This window comes from Nanorana parkeri, unplaced genomic scaffold (assembly GCF_000935625.1).
Source record: "Nanorana parkeri isolate BGI_ZX_2015 unplaced genomic scaffold, ASM93562v1 scaffold992, whole genome shotgun sequence".
NCBI lineage: Eukaryota > Metazoa > Chordata > Amphibia > Anura > Dicroglossidae > Nanorana > Nanorana parkeri.
The window spans coordinates 183,717-202,213 of record NW_017307260.1 but is presented as its reverse complement, the minus strand read 5'-3'; the positions used below and the strand labels follow the sequence as shown (position 1 = coordinate 202,213).

The 18,497-nt window shown below is 43.3% G+C and overlaps 1 protein-coding gene across 1 annotated transcript in view; it reads left to right on the top strand.

Moving 5' to 3' along the window:
- ATP9A (ATPase phospholipid transporting 9A (putative)) overlaps positions 1-18,497 on the top strand; it is a 74,735-nt gene that overhangs the window by 21,474 nt on the left and 34,764 nt on the right. The window contains exons 6-15 of the mRNA XM_018566960.1: positions 1-33; positions 1,205-1,299; positions 3,566-3,646; positions 3,885-3,960; positions 6,674-6,750; positions 7,866-8,026; positions 9,357-9,499; positions 10,326-10,438; positions 12,426-12,632; positions 17,923-18,084. Of these exons, the coding sequence (XP_018422462.1) occupies positions 1-33; positions 1,205-1,299; positions 3,566-3,646; positions 3,885-3,960; positions 6,674-6,750; positions 7,866-8,026; positions 9,357-9,499; positions 10,326-10,438; positions 12,426-12,632; positions 17,923-18,084 (1,148 nt within the window). The remainder of the gene's footprint in view (positions 34-1,204; positions 1,300-3,565; positions 3,647-3,884; positions 3,961-6,673; positions 6,751-7,865; positions 8,027-9,356; positions 9,500-10,325; positions 10,439-12,425; positions 12,633-17,922; positions 18,085-18,497) is intronic.

Here is an 18,497-nt window from a genome sequence, read left to right as displayed (position 1 = left end):
ATATGATATTCCTGCAGACTTCAGAGAAAAATGGTAACTGTACCAAACCTTGAATCTGTGCTCGTAGCACAAAAAGTTGTTATTTGTAGCACATAATAGAGAGGCCGGAGTTGGGGCTTTGGCGGTTAAAGCTGAATTCTGTGCATATTGCAAAACAATAAAACTACTCTCTATTTATATATTAGTTTTAAAGACCAATAAATGTAAGAACCTGAATTTGTCTTGTTTTGGGCCTCCTGTGATTGCCTGAAGCATTTAAGCTAGGAGGAGGCGTTCCAGCACCATTAGCCAACCAGGCTTTGCTCCAGTCCACATGTGCTGACAGTAAATATGTTGAAGAGAGCAGAACGGGGGGGTCTTCATTGTGCAGCTACTGTATTGTCCATTTACCAACTTGTGGTGTGTTTTTGACCACAAGCTGTGCTGCTGCCTTACATGGTGCCTACATCACAAGACTGGATGAACAAAATTACATATGCCGAGTTCGATAAAACAGTTCCTGTATCTGTGTTTCGACTCTAAAGTTAGCTCTTTATCAGTCTTACAAGTCTTTTTTTCTATTCAGAGCTTTTGAGTCTTAACTCAAGCCAAAGATTTTTCCTGACCTGGTTCTTTTCTGGATATGCATGTTAGGGTATTTTTCTGACATTCATTAGAACATTAGTGGCTTGGATAAACTACGAAACATGTTCAACATTACAGAACAAGTCCTGTTGAATATGACCAACTACTACCTGTCAGGTTTTTACTACCATCTGTGTTCGTGTTGATAGTGAGGCTTTTTTGCTTTAATAATGTGTGATGCTTTGTAATAATAATCAGGGCCATCCCTATAATGAAGCGGTCTGAGGTGGTTGCCTCAGGCGGCATCTCATTGAGGGGGGGACGGGTGGTGAGGGGGGATGTCAGCGGGTGGCCACAGCGTCCCAAAATCACTAAGATCACCTAGCAAACTGTGACTCTCTGTGTGGCTTCCCACCCAAATCACTGACATCACTGGTTGCCTGGAGCTGAGCAGGACACTCTTGCGTGCCGCCCAGCTCCTGGCAACCATTGATGTCCATAAGCTGGGCGGGATGCTGGACAGAGCCGCTGACAGCTAGGTCTGGTGTCTGTCAGCCCCCCGTCCCCCAACGAACATCATCGCCTCAGGTGGCAAATACCTCAGGGACACCCCTTATAATAATCCTCTGTATTCCATTAGGCTCCTGCTTCCTGAGGACAGACCAACTGGATGGTGAGACAGACTGGAAGCTTCGTTTGCCGGTGTCCTGCACACAAAGACTGCCTACAGCGGCAGTAAGTATTCCTAATCCTTTATGTACTTTATTGGTAAAGGCACTTTCAATTCAAAGTTAGAAATTAAACGATGGATTGCATAGATTCGGTAGAGCCTACCTGCTCGTGTCTTTTTTTTAATCATGGCACTGCTGTAGTGCGCCAGCACACAGCAATTCCTTTTGTGCGTAATATTTTTCTGGGAACCCCTTTCACTTACCTGCGTGTATCGCAGCAAACATATTCCCAATCACAGCAGATCGGAATCAAAAGTACTGATATTAGGAGCTGATTGCATTCAAACCTGTCTAGGAAGCCTGTACCTGATTGGAGAGAGGAGCACAGGAAGCAGAACCTCCCACCCCACATGTGAGGGGCACTATGATATCTGACTACAGGCGATTACAGAGAATTCTGTTAAATAGAGGAGACTTTTGAGCCCAGTGCACTTTCAGGTTTTATTGGATCATATTTATTGGTTCAGTTCACAGATTGGTTTCACTCATTGTCTTAAATTGTGTTTTGAATAAAAGTATAGACAATCCAAATTTTTTTTTCCCATCATCCTTATAGAATGGATGTAGACCATTTGCGCGATTTTCCCTTGGGCCATATTATATTGAGATCCCGCAACTTTCTGTTCCATTGCGGTCAGATCGCTTTGAGTTTTTACCACTTTTCGCTTAAATATCTCTTGATCTGTTTTGTCATTGACTAACCAATTAGATGCATATTATTGGTGTTACCACTGGTGCAACTTTAATTGACGCGTCGGCGATCTGCTTGTCATCTGCCAGCAATCAGCTTTGCCCTGAGGGCATACAGATGTTTAGAGTTTGTACACGGCACAGTGATCGCTGCATACGCTGCGGCTGCCGGCATAGAAAAACACTGCATACAGGGGAGCTTAATAAAAGCTAAAGATACAGATATAAGGGCTTTTTTACTCATCAGACCAGTAAAAGAGACTGCGCCTTTTATGTTGTGACCACAAGTAGCAAAGCGGCTGACGCTTGCAGGCAAATGATATAAACAGCCCAGTGATGCATCTGTATCTTCTACGGGTGCAGAGATGTTACCTGCATCTGGTGTGGAAGGGGTGCAGAACAGGTGCTAGAATACATTGCCTCCCAGTAAAGCAGAACTCACCTTAAATGAGAGGTGACTTTTGTCCTTCAACTGTATACTTGTCATTTTTCCAGCCAGGGGTGAAGGGTACCTTTTTAGGAACATGGCATTTTAGTTTTTGGCTAGATAATAGCAGATTAAGTCACACAACGCCTTCTTATGTCATGGGTCCTGTAGTAATATATGTTCCTGCGTCCTGCGAGTCTTCAAAAACAAAATGCATAAATTACAAATCCCCAGCGAAGATTAAGACATTAAGAATAGCCCTTTTACGTATCGGTGTTGCCCATAGCAACTAATCAGATTCTGCTTTCTAGGTTTCTTCGATACACACAGGGTACTGTCCAATGCTTCAGTAAACAAGACTGGGTATTGCTAACGTACATACATTACCATACCGTCTGTCTCTATTTGATGAGGAACACGAGTGTTACATATAGACCTTTTGTTTGCATGTTATGTGGCACTTTTATAGTTATATCGGTATAATCCACAATAGAAACAATTATGGGACATGTTTCATCTCACAATGTAACAGTGAGAGAGGGAAAATTGCATTGCATAGAGCAGCACAGAGACCCAGATATGTCACTGGGATAAAATAAGTAATGAAAAAATGTCTAGATATGTAATTGAAAATGTAATGTTGATGGGTGGGGGGGGGGGGGGGGTAGCTTTAACAACAGTTTTATTTTAAAAGAGGGGTTGTTAAACCATATTAATAAAATATGACCATTGTACTGTATGTACACCCTACAGTGTTATATGGTTTGCCTCCATCCCTGTAACTGTTACTTTTGGTGGACAGCTTGGCCTGCCCGTATATATGGAGAAAATGACAGACATGTGAATTAAAAAATAAATAAATAATTCTTATGCTGACTGGTTTTATTACAGGTACTAACCCCATACAGTTACCAGAATACACAATGTTTTGCCATTGCTATTTGCTATTGCTACCTCCTCATGTATCACTTCCCCCTCCCTTTTAGATTGTAAGCCCTCAGGGGCAGGGCCCTCCTTACCATCTTGTCTTGAATTGTATTGTGATTGTAATGTCTTCCCTATATTGTAAAGCACTGCGCACACTGTTGGCGCTATATAAATCCTGTATAATAATAATATTGTAGGCCTTTACACTGGATTTCTTGTATTGCAGGATTTGCTGCAGATCCGATCTTATGTGTATGCGGAGGAACCGAATATCGACATCCACAATTTTGCTGGGACCTTCACTCGGGTGAATACAGAGTTTTCCACCAGCCTGTGTTTGGTGTTCTAATATCTTTGTGCTGGCATAGTTTTATTCATCTGCATATGTGAGGATGATTCTATGCAAAGTTGCCTCTTTTTGCTTACTGCCCGGCCTGGCCCTGACTACGTACTTTGCTTTACCATCTCTCCTCTGCATGCCTTTAGCTTAGTGTGCCTATTGTTATTTCCTGCACTGGTACATTGTATATATTCTCTCCCCTCAGGAAGACAGTGATCCCCCCATAAACGAGAGTTTAAGCATCGAGAACACACTGTGGGCCAGCACCGTCATCGCATCAGGTGAACACAAACATTCCTGGGGCTCTGAAAAAGCATGTTAACAATTTAATCCCTTCATTAATTTGTCTGTAATTGGAAATAATTGACTCTGCCATTGAGAAAATTAGTCCCACAAATTAGTTTTTTTTTTCTTCTCCCTTTGGATCGAGCTGACACCTCAAGGGAACAAAGATGACAGCCAGTCCTCCCCCGGGGGGCATTTTATAACTGATGGCTGGCCAAAAGTGATCGCCATCCCAGTTTTATCTTCACGTGTGCTGGATGGACAGGAAGTGATTTTAATAATGAGAGTTAAAGGGCCGGTGGACCTAAAACAAAGGAGTTACTTTGTGTGCAGGAGCTGGTAATAAGCATGTTCACAAATGTGTAGAGATTATTAGATATCTGACATCAATGGAAATCTTTAATCAGTTCTATGACAGAAATCTATAAAAAGATGTAAGGGATAAAAGTTTTTTTTTTTGTCAATTGTTTTCATTATTTTTTTTGAATCTTTACAGGCTTATAAAGTTTAATATTTTAAATGAAAAATCTTTAGGTTACAAATAAATATAATATAAATATAGTCGTGCCTACTCATTGTCTCCCTGTGAATCTTCAGGGCTTTGTATAATATAGACAGTTATGGGTATGCAGTCCTCTTACTGATTCAGCTAAGGGTTGTGAATAAACCTGAGCAGCAGGAGATGAAATGACAGGCTAGCCACAGCATAGTAGAAAAATAGCAGATGTGACAACAACTGCTGACATTTTGGGTGGAACAGCGAGATTTCCTCACATGTCTTGTTCCAGTGACCACACAAGAAGTGAGGGAGTATCCACAATGGGGATAGACGCATCAATAAAGATGATGAGATGAGTTTCCAACGCAAGTTTTTGCCTTTTTCTCAAAGTTTTTCTTCAAAGTAACACTTTGCTTTATTCTGCTGTGGCACAACTGGACAGGAAGTCCACTGTATCTTGGAAAATGTATCCCGCCATTATAACACTTAGGGGTAGTGATTTATAAAGGCTTTGCCCAGCCTAAAGTTGGGTGAATGCCATTCGCACAGCATTACATTCGGTAGATTGCACTAGATATACAGGTGAAACTCGAATAATTAGAATATCGTGCAAAGTTCATTTATTTCACTAATGCAACTTAAAAGGTGAAACTAATATATGAGAGAGACTCATTACATGCAAAGCAAGATAATTCAAGCCGTGATTTGTCATCATTGTGATGATTATGGCTTACAGCTCATGAAAACCCCAAGAACCCCAAATCCACGACCTCAAAAAAGTAGATTATTACATGCAATCAATAAAACAAGGATTGTACATAGAACAATATCGGACCTCTGAAAAGTACAAGCATGCATATGTACTCAGTACTTGGTTTGGGCCCCTTTTGCAGCACTTACTGCCATTACTTTTGCACGATATTCTAATTATTCGAGTTTCACCTGTAATAGAGCCCTCTTAATATTATGTATGTATATAGCGCCAACAGATTGTGCATCGCTTTACAAAATGGGGCTGGACAATACCGTTACAAAACAATTTAAATACAGGCGGGTTAGGAGGACTCTGCTTCTAAGTGCATACAATCTAGCAGGAAGGACAGGTGAAACAAAAGGTAGGAATTGTATGGGATGAGTTAATGGAAGAAGTATATGGACAGTTATTTTGTTGAGGTGGGATAGGCTTCCCTAAAAGGTGAGTTTTCAAGGATCGCCTAAAGGTGGACAGAATAGGAGATAAATGGATTGATTGGGATAGGGAGTTCCAGATGATGGGAGACACTCTGGAGAAGTCGTGGAGGTGAGCATGGGAGGAGGTAATTAGAGAGCAGGAGGTCTTGAGAGGAGAGAAAAAGACGGTTTGGGTAATATTTTGAGATGAGGTCAGGGATGTAGGTTGGGGCATGGAAGGAGATGACGAGAGAGTTGGAGAGCAGGAGGTCTTGAGAGAAGTGGAGAGGATGGTTTGGGTGATATTTTGAGACGAGGTTGGTGATGTAGCAGGGGGCAGAGTTGTAGATGGCTCCATTTAGTGGCTGTATTGCTGTGCGAACGGCATTCATTCAACAATAGGCTGGGCAAAGCCCTTTTGCATCAGCCCCTTACATTTTCTATGCATTCAGATCTGATAATATATAACATTTACATATTTACCTGTGAATGTTACTAAAACACTTTTATAGTGTTTATAAAGCTTCTATTAAAAAGGTTGTGCCCCCTTATGTGGTGGAGAAGCTGCATTATTGGGGTTGGAATATTTTTTGTGGCTCTTCTTCTTCTTTTTGTTTTTAATGTTCTTGTTGAGATTTGCACAAAAGTAATGCTCTGCTTAAAACATTTAAAAGCAGCAAACAATATATTTGTATCGTACTATCCTTTGATGTCAGAGTATAAAAGTAATCAACATAGATGGGTGATGGCAGCCTATCGTGTCTCTATTTTTCAGAATGGAAACCCCCATTAAAAACATTAGCATGTTCACACAAGCCGCTGTTTTCTTTCCCGGTTCATAGTCCATATTTTTTTTTCTTTTGAAGTCCCACTTTCAAAATGAATCTGGAATGGAGAACATGATTTTTATCACCAGGGGGCGCCAACACTCTATCGTCCCAGAGCAGCCCTGAGAGATGGAAAAGAATATATGGGAATGCAAAGTGTAACTATTAATTCCAGTTGTTTGCCGTGGCTCTGACTTGTATTTTCCATTCCAGGCACAGTGGTCGGGGTGGTTATATACACAGGCCGAGAGCAGCGAAGTGTCATGAACACCTCCAATCCACGCAGTAAGGTACTTGTTTGGGGTACATGGGGAACCACTTTTTATTTTCTGACGCTGGCTGTTATAAGGACCCCCTACGTTGAGGCAGAAAGTTTTTGTTTCAGTTTGAAAAATTATCCGGGACAGCAAAGAGATGTGGAACTTATGCCCATAGCAACCAGATTTCTTCATCAATTAAATGAGCTGGTACCCAGGAGGAACAGTGCTACCTTTCATAAATGAGCTCCTGTGGATTACATAACTTTAAAGGAGAACTATGGGGTTAGGGCTTTTTCCCATAGTTCTCCTAAGGGTGACGGGAGGACACAAACTAACGTCCTCCCGTCACCCAAAGCTCAGAATACCGCGAGCTACAGCTCCCTGTATACTGAAACGCCGCAGCCGGAGCGGATCCCGACATTACTGTCTGGATCCACGCAGCTGCGTGAGTGACAGCTGGCTCTGCCTATCTAGAGGCAGAGCCAGCTGTACCCGCCCCCTCCCCCGTCCGTTCCGCCAGTCAGCGCTGGAGGATCGGACAGTGGGGGGCGGATCCCTGCAGGGAGCTGTGAGTGACGGTCACGGCTCTCTGCAAGGATAGATCGAGAAGTGAGCGAGGGCCGGTATGTGTTCGCTCAATTCCCGATCTACTCAGCTGACCTGTGACAGCTTCATTGTCACAGGTCGGCTCAGATTATGAGGCTGAGTGAAAATCACTCACCTCATAATTCTCCTTTTAAGTAGTACCATACTGCAGCTCGGATGATCTTTTTAAGATGGCTGCATTAAAATGACCTCAGATACCTACACTGCTTTTATTGTAAAACTGCTTTACGTAATGATCAGCATAAGACAGTTAAGTAATAAATGATAATATGCAGAAATATATGGTGCAAAAAACAGTAAAGGCGAATTAGAATTTGATATTCTCCTGTTGCTCACTTTTGATTGGCTGCTGCTGCTTATCGAGGTGGTAAAGATAAGTACCCAAAAAGGAACTGTTACCTGACAGCAGCCAAGCAGACATCCATCCTGCACTGGAGAATTGCAGATGGTGAAAGCTTGAATAATGTAGCCATGGGTCCTTATGTCAGGCACTGTTCTGAATGATTTGGACTGTAACTGGTGTTCTGTTTTACCTGTAGATCGGGCTCTTTGACCTGGAGGTGAATTGTCTGACGAAGATCTTGTTCAGCGCTCTTGTGGTCGTGTCGCTGGTCATGGTGGCTCTGCAGCATTTTGCTGGTCGCTGGTACCTCCAGATACTCCGATTCCTCCTTCTCTTTTCCAACATCATCCCCATCAGGTGAGGAGCAGAGCTGGAGATAGAGCAATGACAGGTACTCAAAGCGATACAAAGCTGACAGCATAGGTATATTGTACAGTATATATTTCTCTCAGCTCAGAAGCCTCAGAGTCCAGGTCGATCTAGGTTTTATCTATTCTCTGACCTTTGCATACTGTTGCAAAATTATTATGACTATCTGTATAACTGAATAATGAATATGCACAAATACATGGTGCAAAAAACAGTAAAGGCGAATTAGAGTAAAGCTCGTTACACCCGATAGAATAGTGCTAGTACTAACTACCGCTATAAAAATCTGCATTAGATGTACCGTCTTTAAGCTGCCCATACACCCTACAACCATCGCACGACTTTCCTTGTGCGATGGTTGTAAGGTGATTAAAATGACGTACGATCTGCCCATCTTGGACAGGCAGATCGTACCTGCGATCATCGCAAGCCCTCCACGCTGAGGGGAGGGCTTCCGATGATTGCAGTGCTGAGCGGGCAGTGTGCGCCTGTGCACAGCGGCCCGTGGGGCATTCGTCTTTCGAGCACGCCACCAACCCGACGAAAATCGTACGATTTTCGGCAGGTTTGGTTTTCCAACGTGCTCGTAAGACAAAAGGCGTGCAACCTTACAGTAGAAGCGTTCGCATGTTGCCCATACACCTGCCGATTATCGTACGATCGCGAGATCTGTCGCTGTACGATAATCGGCAGGTGTATGGGCACCTTTTAGAGAGATGAGATGTAACAGATTTGTAGTGCGACTGTCTGCCTAAACTATCCATTCAGCTAGACTCTTAGTGCAAAGCTGTAAATATAAAAGTAACAAGTGTGACCATCTTAACTCTGTAGCTGAGTGTATCCTCTTCCAATAGGCGTCCATCTTGGGTTGGCTCTGATATTGGATTGTGCTCATTAGACTTGTGACAAAAACCATCTTTAGCATTGAAGATCAATCAAACAATATTGTCCTTTTCTCTTCTCCAAAAAACATTGAAGGTCTATAAAATTCTCAGGTGGCAGTTCCATATAGTTTCAAAGCAGTTCCTCCCACGTATAAAAAATATGTAGTTGGTAACGTTTATTATTTTAAGACGCAAACTAACAAATGGTATCGTGGCGATTGTCATCTAAGAACGCTTGCATATGAATTATTCTTCATGTGATGTGTAGAAATCCATGTGAAAAGCCTTTCGTAGCCATCTGTAGGGGAAATCACAGTGCAGATTGAATCCACAAGGCACCTTATTCGGGCTCATTTTTAGAACTCACACATGCCGGACTTTCCGTTCTGATTTAGATATGTCACTTACTTTCTGTCATGTTTCATGTTGTGCAGTTTGCGGGTGAATCTGGACATGGGGAAAATCGTCTACAGCTGGATGATCCGCAGGGACCCCAAGATCCCAGGAACAGTGGTCCGATCCAGCACCATTCCGGAACAGCTCGGAAGGATCTCCTATTTACTGACGGACAAAACTGGTAGGAACTGTGACTGGGCACATGTATTGCTCTGTTGTACTTAAAGGAGAACTATGTGGGGGGCGCTTTTCACTCACCTCATAGTTCTAGCCGACCTGTGACAATGAGACAGGTCGGCTCAGTAGATCGGGAGGTGAGCGAACACATACCGGGTTCGCTCACCTCTCGATCCTGTCACGGCTCTCTGCCGTGACAGGGGAGGGGCTGGATTCCCCCCTCCCGGCTCCGATCCGCCAGTGCTGACTGGCGGAACGTACGGGGGAGGGGGCGGGTACAGCTGGCTCTGCCTCTAGATAGGCAGAGCCAACTGTCACTCACGCAGCTGGGCGGATCTCCACGTCGATGTCGGGATCCGCTGCGGCGTCTCGGTATACTGTGAGCTGCAGCTAGCGGTATACTGAGCTTAGGGTAACGGGAGGGCGCTAGTTTGTGTCCTCCCGTTACCCTAAGGAGAACTATGGGGGAAAACACTGACCTCATAGTTCACCTTTAATGCTGAATTTAGCTTGCATCAAGTGGTTAACAGAGGATCCAATATGGGACTATTTTTCAGATGAATTCCTTTCCTTTACTTTATGCCAAATTTATTTATTTTTCCTTCATTTATTTATACATTATAGGTATGGTTGAAGACATAATTTATTTCCTATTAGCCAGCCCATTTTCCACCTTTCATTAGGCAAGAGCACACACAAGTAAACTTGTCTTGGTTGTTTCACTGCTGTTTACACCTCCTCACCTTGTATTAGTTTATGCCTTTGATGTAGTACTTTACGTCTCTCCTGTTTTTGGACAATGACAACTGCTAGTTTGCCATTTCTTGCAGGAACGCTGACCCAGAACGAGATGGTCTTCAAGCGACTTCACCTGGGTACAGTGGCATATGGGATGGACACCATGGATGAAGTACAGAGCCATATATTCAGTGTATACACACAGGTACGTGCAATATAGTGTCCCTTCAGCTAATGTAACATGCGTCTGCTGTTTATATAATAAGGAGAAAAAAAAGGCAGCTGAAACAATTGACAGTCTACCTGTAATAGAAAGTGGGACTAGCCTGGTGCAAGCATGGCCAGTTCCTGTGTCAGAGCAACTCCTAGTAAATACAGAACCCACCTCTCTCCACTTCCTGTATTTGTATACAGTCATAACTTTTATTTAAATAATCATTACTCTGAAACAAAGAAACAGTACGGCCTTTGTACCCTCATGCCAGTAAATGATCATAATAGTTAAAACCAGCCCAGCTCTTATAAAGAATGAAGGATTTGATGCCCTGTCAGGTTTTTGCGGTTGCTGGTAGAGGGGAAATCTTGCTAGGGCAATAAAAAACCCAACAGAGGATCAGACGACTTGAAAAAGGTTTGCCTGGAGCTGGGCTTCACTTTATGGGGGCATGGCAGATTTGATCAATTGCAGCAGTGACGTGCGGTACCTCTGGTTTCCGGGTGAGGCATTCCCCAGCACGCCCTGCCCACCCGCCGAAGCCCTGCCCGCTGAAGCCCCGCCCCAACCGCTCCCAAGCTAGTGTGAAGGAGGAAGGGAGGAGCCTCCCTGTCCCTCACTTGCTCGTCACTGCTGAGGCATCGAGATTGATGGCCTCAGTGGGTTTTTTTTTTCTTTTTTTGATTGGACAGCTTGGACCAATGGTGCTTTGCCATTGGTCCAAGCCATCCTCAGCGCTCACACCTCTAACCCAGAGTAGAGGCTGTGACAGCTCTTGCCTCAATAGTTAGGTTACACAAGCAGTGGGGAAGCCCAGGGCTGTGTAACCTAACCACCTGTCAAAAACCGGATGCGGAGCTGCCTGTAATTAACAGGCAGCTCTCCATCAATGACAGGTTACACAGGCTTTCCCTGCTTTGTAACCTGATAGAAGCCGATCTGAATGGAGAAAAATCTGTCACCTTCAGACTTGAAGCTGACCGCTTTTTGCTCCATAATACTAGGTGACCCTCTGCCTCCCGTGAATTGCAGGGTCGGTTTTTGCAAATCTCTTTTGTTGTGGGAATATCAGTTTTTGGCATTAAACACTGTAAATAAGTACATTATCATTGCTGGTATGCATTTGACACTGACGCAAAGTAGCTCCATAAAGAACTGATGTAAGATGTGTGCTTGCGGACTCTATCATCTTCTAGTCTCTTATGGCACCAGGGAAGCGCCTGATACCCCCTCCTGGGCTTGCTTGAACTACATGCTGACTAATATGTTCCATGCAGGGCTCTACCAGGGGGCGGAGCCAGGACTCGCACTTACAAGGCCGTACCTTTAACACCCCAGCAGCGCCCCGGACCTCCCAGTTCTGTTTTGGCCTTTCACAATTTAATTAAAGGGACGATTTTGGCCGCATAAAGCAATAAGTGACTGTAGTTCTGATTCATTGCCTCAATTATTATTTCCATTCTGAGACCTTTTGACCTGGAAGTGAAACTCTTTTCTGCCTGTGACACCAGAGGTTAACAGAGCAGGAAATGCCACCCCGGTGTCCGCTGGGTGACCAGCCTAATTAAGTAATTGTCTAATTACAGCAGGAGTTTGCAGGCAGAGAAAAATAAAAAAAATAAAAATAGCTGCACGATATTTCATGGAAATGTGCAGTGCGGGGGCATCTGGTTTGTGTTTCCATTAATCATATCCATAAAGGGCAATCCGTTCCCGGCCGCAGGGTCTCCTACTCTTTGTTCCTAAAATCTGTTTCTAATGGAAGGTATCACCTGACAAGTTTTATTGCGAGGATCTGATAAAGCTTCTGTTACTCAGAGAAGATTCACTTATTACACAGATGTATCATGTATACAGATAGAAATGAGGGAACGTCCAGTCACTAGAATGTTTTATTTATCTAGTGCCAAAAAAAAAGGTCACAAAATACAGAATCTGTGGAATCTAATTGTACCTATATTTTATTTATTCCCTGCAGCCTTCACAGGACCCGCCGGCCCAGAAAGGCGGGACCACCAAAGTGCGGAAGACTATGAGCAGTCGCGTGTATGAGGCGGTGAAAGCCATCGCGCTCTGTCACAATGTCACACCCTCTTACGAGTCCAACGGAGTGACGGACCAGGCCGAGGCTGAGCGCCAGTTCGAGGATTCCTGCCGGGTGTACCAGGCGTCCAGCCCTGATGAGGTATTCCCTTTTATGTAACACACAGATGATCCCGGCTACTCATTTTATAACATCAATGATGGCCTATTATTTCCAGCCCGACTAGTCAAAGTGCTGGTAAAAATCAGGTGCTCTGTAGGTGATGTAAATGTGATGAGAAGAATTTATTGCATTTTAAGTATTTTATTTTTTAGACTTAATTTTATCCTTTTTTGCCATTGGCGATGTCTGCATGTAAGGGGTTTCCCTGCATGAGGCTGGTGGGGGCGGTTCTGGTTACTGGGAAGGGGGGGCGTGGGTGGATGAGTTGTTGGGGATGCTGGGGGTGCACGTTAATGAAGGAGGGGGGTGGGGGGTTGGATGGGAGATTGGGTGGCTGTTGGTTGGATGGTGGCATACGTTACCTCTGGCTCCGGCTCTGTCTGGTGTCCCACCCAGCCGACCAAAGTGTCACAAGTTGGGCAGTGGCGTAGTGGTTATCGCTTCTGCCTTGCAGCACTGGGGGTCCCCGGTTCGAATCCCGGCCAGATCACTATCTGCAAGGAGATTATCTGCATGTTCACCCTGTGCTGTGTGGGTTTCCTCCGGGTACTCTGGTTTCCTCCCACACTCCATAGACATGCTGGTAGGTAAATTGGCCCTGTATGTATACATGTGATATAGGGGCCTTAGATTGTAAGTTCCTTGAGGGCAGGGACTGTTGAGAATGTACACTATGTAAAAGCACTGCGTAAATTGTCGGCGCTATATAAATACCTGTAGTAAAATAAATAGGAGCTCTTAGCAACCTGGGACGCTCTGGCCGAAGAGATACTCCTGTCAACCCCCCCCCCCCCCATGACTCAATGCTGCCTCATTATAGGGACTGCCTATGCTGCGTGACATTTCTCAGCACATGTTCAATGGAGACTATGTTGTAGTCTCCATTGAAGGCCCATGTGACAAGGGGACAACACAGGAGCACATTTGGCCGATACAGTAAGTTAGCAGGAAGTGCCTGAACAAGTACCTTCACGGCAGCATCCCCGGGATTATTTAAGGATTTCAAAGGATTACAGAAACATGAATGAGTTAAAGAGCAGTTCAGATTTTAGTGGTTGGGGTTTTACAGATATTGCTTCAACAACTCTTTATAAATTATACATTTGGTTCTGGAAACAATGTTGCATATATTGCACGTACTTCTTCCTCATTGAATACAGTTCAACAATGTTACAGCTTGTCTGATTGTTTCCTTTGCAATCCAAATAGAAAAAATATATTATGAAATGACCCGATTTGATGAGCATGTGTCACTTCATATGCTGGTAGACTTTGCAGCTCAGCGATTAAAGAACTGGAACCCAGCGCACAGAACCACCTGTACTGAGATTTCAATCTAGCGATCCCATTTTTCCCTTCCACCTGGAACCGATCTGTTATTTCATCCCCCCTCGTCCTCGTCTGATGGAATTGTCTGCCCAGCCAATCTGTCTCCGAGACCTCCGTGTGAAAGCAGCAGCGCCGGGCTGTTCTTCAGTAATCTAATATTAACATAACCAGGAAGGAGAGACTCGGAATGAAATAAAAAACTGTTTGTTCAGTCTCTTCATACCTTCGCTTCTCCCAGCAGCTGGCATAAAATTCATTTCCTGTAACAGAAGGCAAGATTTCCTAAACTTGTTTCCTCTGCGGCTCGCTCCCTTTCGGAAGCCTTGTCTCGTGGAGGGATCGATTTCAGACCCCCGGGCAGAGCTGTCCGTCCGCTACAGTAAATGGATACAGTCCGATCGGAGATAAGGAGGCTTGTAGGTAAAAAGCGACCTGCGAGCTGCTGTGTCCCATCTCTTCTAGAGGAATGTCATTCAGTTTGCTCTACCCAGGCCTCTCCTCTTCTTATGGCAATAGACATCATGCCAAAGCACTCAAAGAAGTAAGGCACAATTTTTTTTTTTTTTTTTTTTTTTTTTGTGGCTTCCAGACTATGAAGTCCTGCCCTGTAGACAGAGCTGTGCTGTGTGGCAGAGCTGTGCATGTCTCAAGACTGGATAGACAGAAATACAAATCCTTTGGTATGTAAAACAGCTATGCTTTGTGTGCATAACTGTGCTTTAAGTTTTGGTTAGGTATTAGGGGTTAAATTTAATGGTCAGGTTACATGTTGGGGTTCATTTTTAGGGTCCAATTAGGTGCACGGTTAGGTGTTTAAAGTAAATGCAAACCCAATCACTAAAATTTATTTCAAAAGGAGTTTTCAGCATTTTTACATTTCTACAAGCGACCATGCCAATGCAATTATGCAGCCATGTGCCACTGTTGTCACCATAGGAAAACCTGCCCTGAGCAATGCCATGCAGCTATCGCTGGACTGCAGGTAGACAGGAAGTGGCTGCAAAAAAACCCACAGGAGATCAGCAATGAATGGATAGGAGGGTAAATATATATAGCAGGGGTTGGCAATATTTGTTCTCCAGCTGTTGTGGAACTACAAGTCCCATAAGGCATTGCAAGACTATGAAAGCCATAGCCATGACTACCAGAGGCATGATAGAATTTCCAATTGTTTCAGCACAGCTCTGTAGTGCCACATCAGTCATCCTGTTCCTATATACCGGTGGTAGTCCTGGTATACAGAAAATATCTGTTCTCACTACAGCATCTTTATTTTTAACGCTACTGAACATTTTGCATATTTACTTGTAAAGTAAGTCATCAGTTGGTCGAGGCGAATGTATTTAGCAGGGGTAAGCATCCTCGGCATTCCAGCTATTGTGGAACTACAAGTCCCATGAGGTATTTTAAGGTCTCTGATAACCATAGGCATGACACCCAGAGGCAGAGGCATGATGGGATATGTATTTTCAGTGCAGCTCTAGAATGCCAAGGTTAACTACCCCTGGTATATAGGAACATATCTGCCCCCACTAGACCCCTTTCATTTTTAACACTGCTGAACCTTTTGCATAGTTGCTTGTAAAGTAAGTCGTCAGTTGGCCAAGGTGAATGTAATTAGCAGGGGCAAGCAACCTCGGCATTCCAGCTATTGTAGAACTACAAGTCCCATGAGGTATTTTAAGGTCTCTGATAATCACAGTGCCCCCTACTAGACCCCCTTCATTTTTAACACTGCTGAACCTCTTGCACAGTTGCTTGTAAAATAAGTAGTCAGTTGGCCCTTGTAATTATAAGGTTCCTACTAATGGTGAGACTATTTGTGTTGACTTTAACTCCCTTGCAATTACTTTCAGGAAATGCAGCATTGCTGGGAGCCCGGAATAAATAACCCTTTCCTAAAAAGCAGTCGGTTAGTGTTTGTCTAGGCTAGGAGCGCCCTCTAGTGTCGCTTTTCTGCACTGTTATGAATACAGTTTTGCTCTCCAGAGGTTAAATATCATCTGCCATTAAGTCTCATTCTGGTGACCTTCTAAAATAAAAAATAAAAAAGAGAATCTTGGTAACTGGCCACAACACAAACCTTAAAAAAAAACGTGTTTTTAATTTCTTCCACTCTTTGAAATAAGTCTAATGATTAATCAGTCTTTTAAAGGCAGGGCTCTGCAATTTGCGAGTTGACGGGGCAAGAAAAAAAATAGGAGGTATTAAAAATTAGGTGAGAAATTTGTTGAGCCAAGAGGGGTGTTTCCTGGTTTGCTGTGATTGTATTTAGGTGAAACATGTGGCATTAATCGAGCCTCTTCATCCTGTATAAACATCTGCATTGTTTTCAGGCTCCGGAAGGAAGCAGGGACATGTAAACTGTTGTACGATTAAACCGGCTCGTTTTCATTGAAAAGGATTAATCTGACAGGACATTAAATCAAGATGACTGATTGGGCCTTGTTATTACAATAAATCAACCAGAAACTTCAGAGGCTTGTAAGGAAAAATAAGAGGATTATGGAAAGTTATTAAACAGATTTTGATGTAGAGAAAGACGAGAGCCCACGTGTTGGTGTTATTCACTTATACGGCGTCAACTAATTTTACGGCCATTAAAGTGGAGCGCCGCTCTTGTGATTGACATACCCTCTGTCTTGCTGCACGCTGCGGAAAGTGACACCCTTATTTCCTGTTGTAACTTTGCATTTTTCTTGGTTGGCTGCTGCTCATTGGACATGGAACCTCCCAAATTCTAGTGCCTAAAAACACCTATTTGGCAGCACAGCTTGATATGGAAGTAGTACAAAACCTCCCACTCTCAGTCTGATATCTGGTGTGCAGGGTGATGCAAAACCAGTATAAAGACCGGTTTCAGCCAATTATGATAGCGGTGTGTTTAAAATGGCATTAAACTCCGGAGGTAAATCTTAAAATTACATTCAAGTTCCTTAATTAACAACAATGTATCTTATTTGTGTATCACTCGGCTGTAGATCCTCCAATCATCTCTGACACTGTCCTTCCTTCTGGAGGGGGGCTACGTCTGTTCCCCATGGTCCCTGTGTGTGTTGTAAAGTAGTCACCGCTCCAAGCTCACTCCCGGGATGGACTACAATCTCATGTTTAGTTTACTCATTAGTATTGGAATTGTAAAGCTCACCGGGAGCGAGCTTGGAGCGGTGACTACTTTACAACACACACAGGGACCATGGGGAACACAAGTAGCCCCCCTCCAGAAGGAAGGACAGTGTCAGCACCAATTCAGAGATGATTGGAGGATCTACAGCCGAGTGATACACAAATAAGATACATTTTTGTTAATTGTTAAGGGACTTGAATGTATTTTTAGGATTTAACGCCTGAGTTTTTAGTGTCACTTTAATTGTATTTAAAGTATAACTCAAAGTGAAAACCTTTTTCTCCAGCTTTGATTTTAATGTTAGAGGGCTATAGTCTTTGGCAGGTTTTGCTATTTGTCTTGCTTGTTGTGTCACCCAGAAGCCTCCGGGTTCTCAGAAGAGAGCTATGCTAAGATCATCACTGACCTCTCCTTGTGAAAATGCTAATAGCTTGGCTGTCAAGGCTTCATTACTTACTGTGTCACTGACCTGAGAAAACTGCAGATCTGGAGTTCTGACTTGACTTTTTTGCATGCTTGTTCCAGGTCCCTGAGTCAGTCAATTGAGATATAGATCAGAGACTGACAGGCAAATTAGCAAAATCAGAATTAAAGTCCCAACATTTCCTCTAATGAATACCTTAAATGACTTTAAAAAAAACAGAAAAACTATACATTTTATTTAGTCGCGGATTTGTTAAATAAATGTTCTAGTCAAGCCCTTAGAAACAGCCCAGCATTGTTGCCTGTTATATCCCATAATGAAGAACTATTTCATAGCCTGTATACCTTTTGTTGACCCCTGCACTGACCTTTCACCTCTCCTGCACCTAGGTGGCCCTGGTACAATGGACAGAAAGTGTGGGCTTGACGCTGGTGGGAAGAGATCAATCTTCGATGCAGCTGAGGACACCTGGTGGCCAGATCATAAATTTCAGCATCCTTCAGATTTTCCCTTTCACCTACGAAAGCAGGAGGATGGGAATCATTGTTCGGGTAAGTGCTATATATATATATGTGTGTGTTAGTTAAAACCTCAAGGAGCAGATGAAGTTCTGTAGTATGTGTTTATTGAACTATATCTCTATACTGAACTATATTTACTCCTCGTTCAGGACATGTCAAGCATTTATTTAGTAGGTTGTTTGAATTAATACCTTATTTATTATTATTGTTGTTGTTATTATTATTAACAGACAAAATGGACACAAAATGCGATATTGCATTTTAGCATATATAAGGAACAATTGTTTTTAGTACGAACGCTAAAGCAAATATTTTAAGTGATATCTTTCCTCTTGTTTGGCTTACAGGGGCCCTCAAATATGTATAGGGTTTAATATCTAAGATGCTAGTGTATGCCCAAAAAAGAAATTTTTTTAAAATTAGGTTTCAAGGGGCTTTCCCAC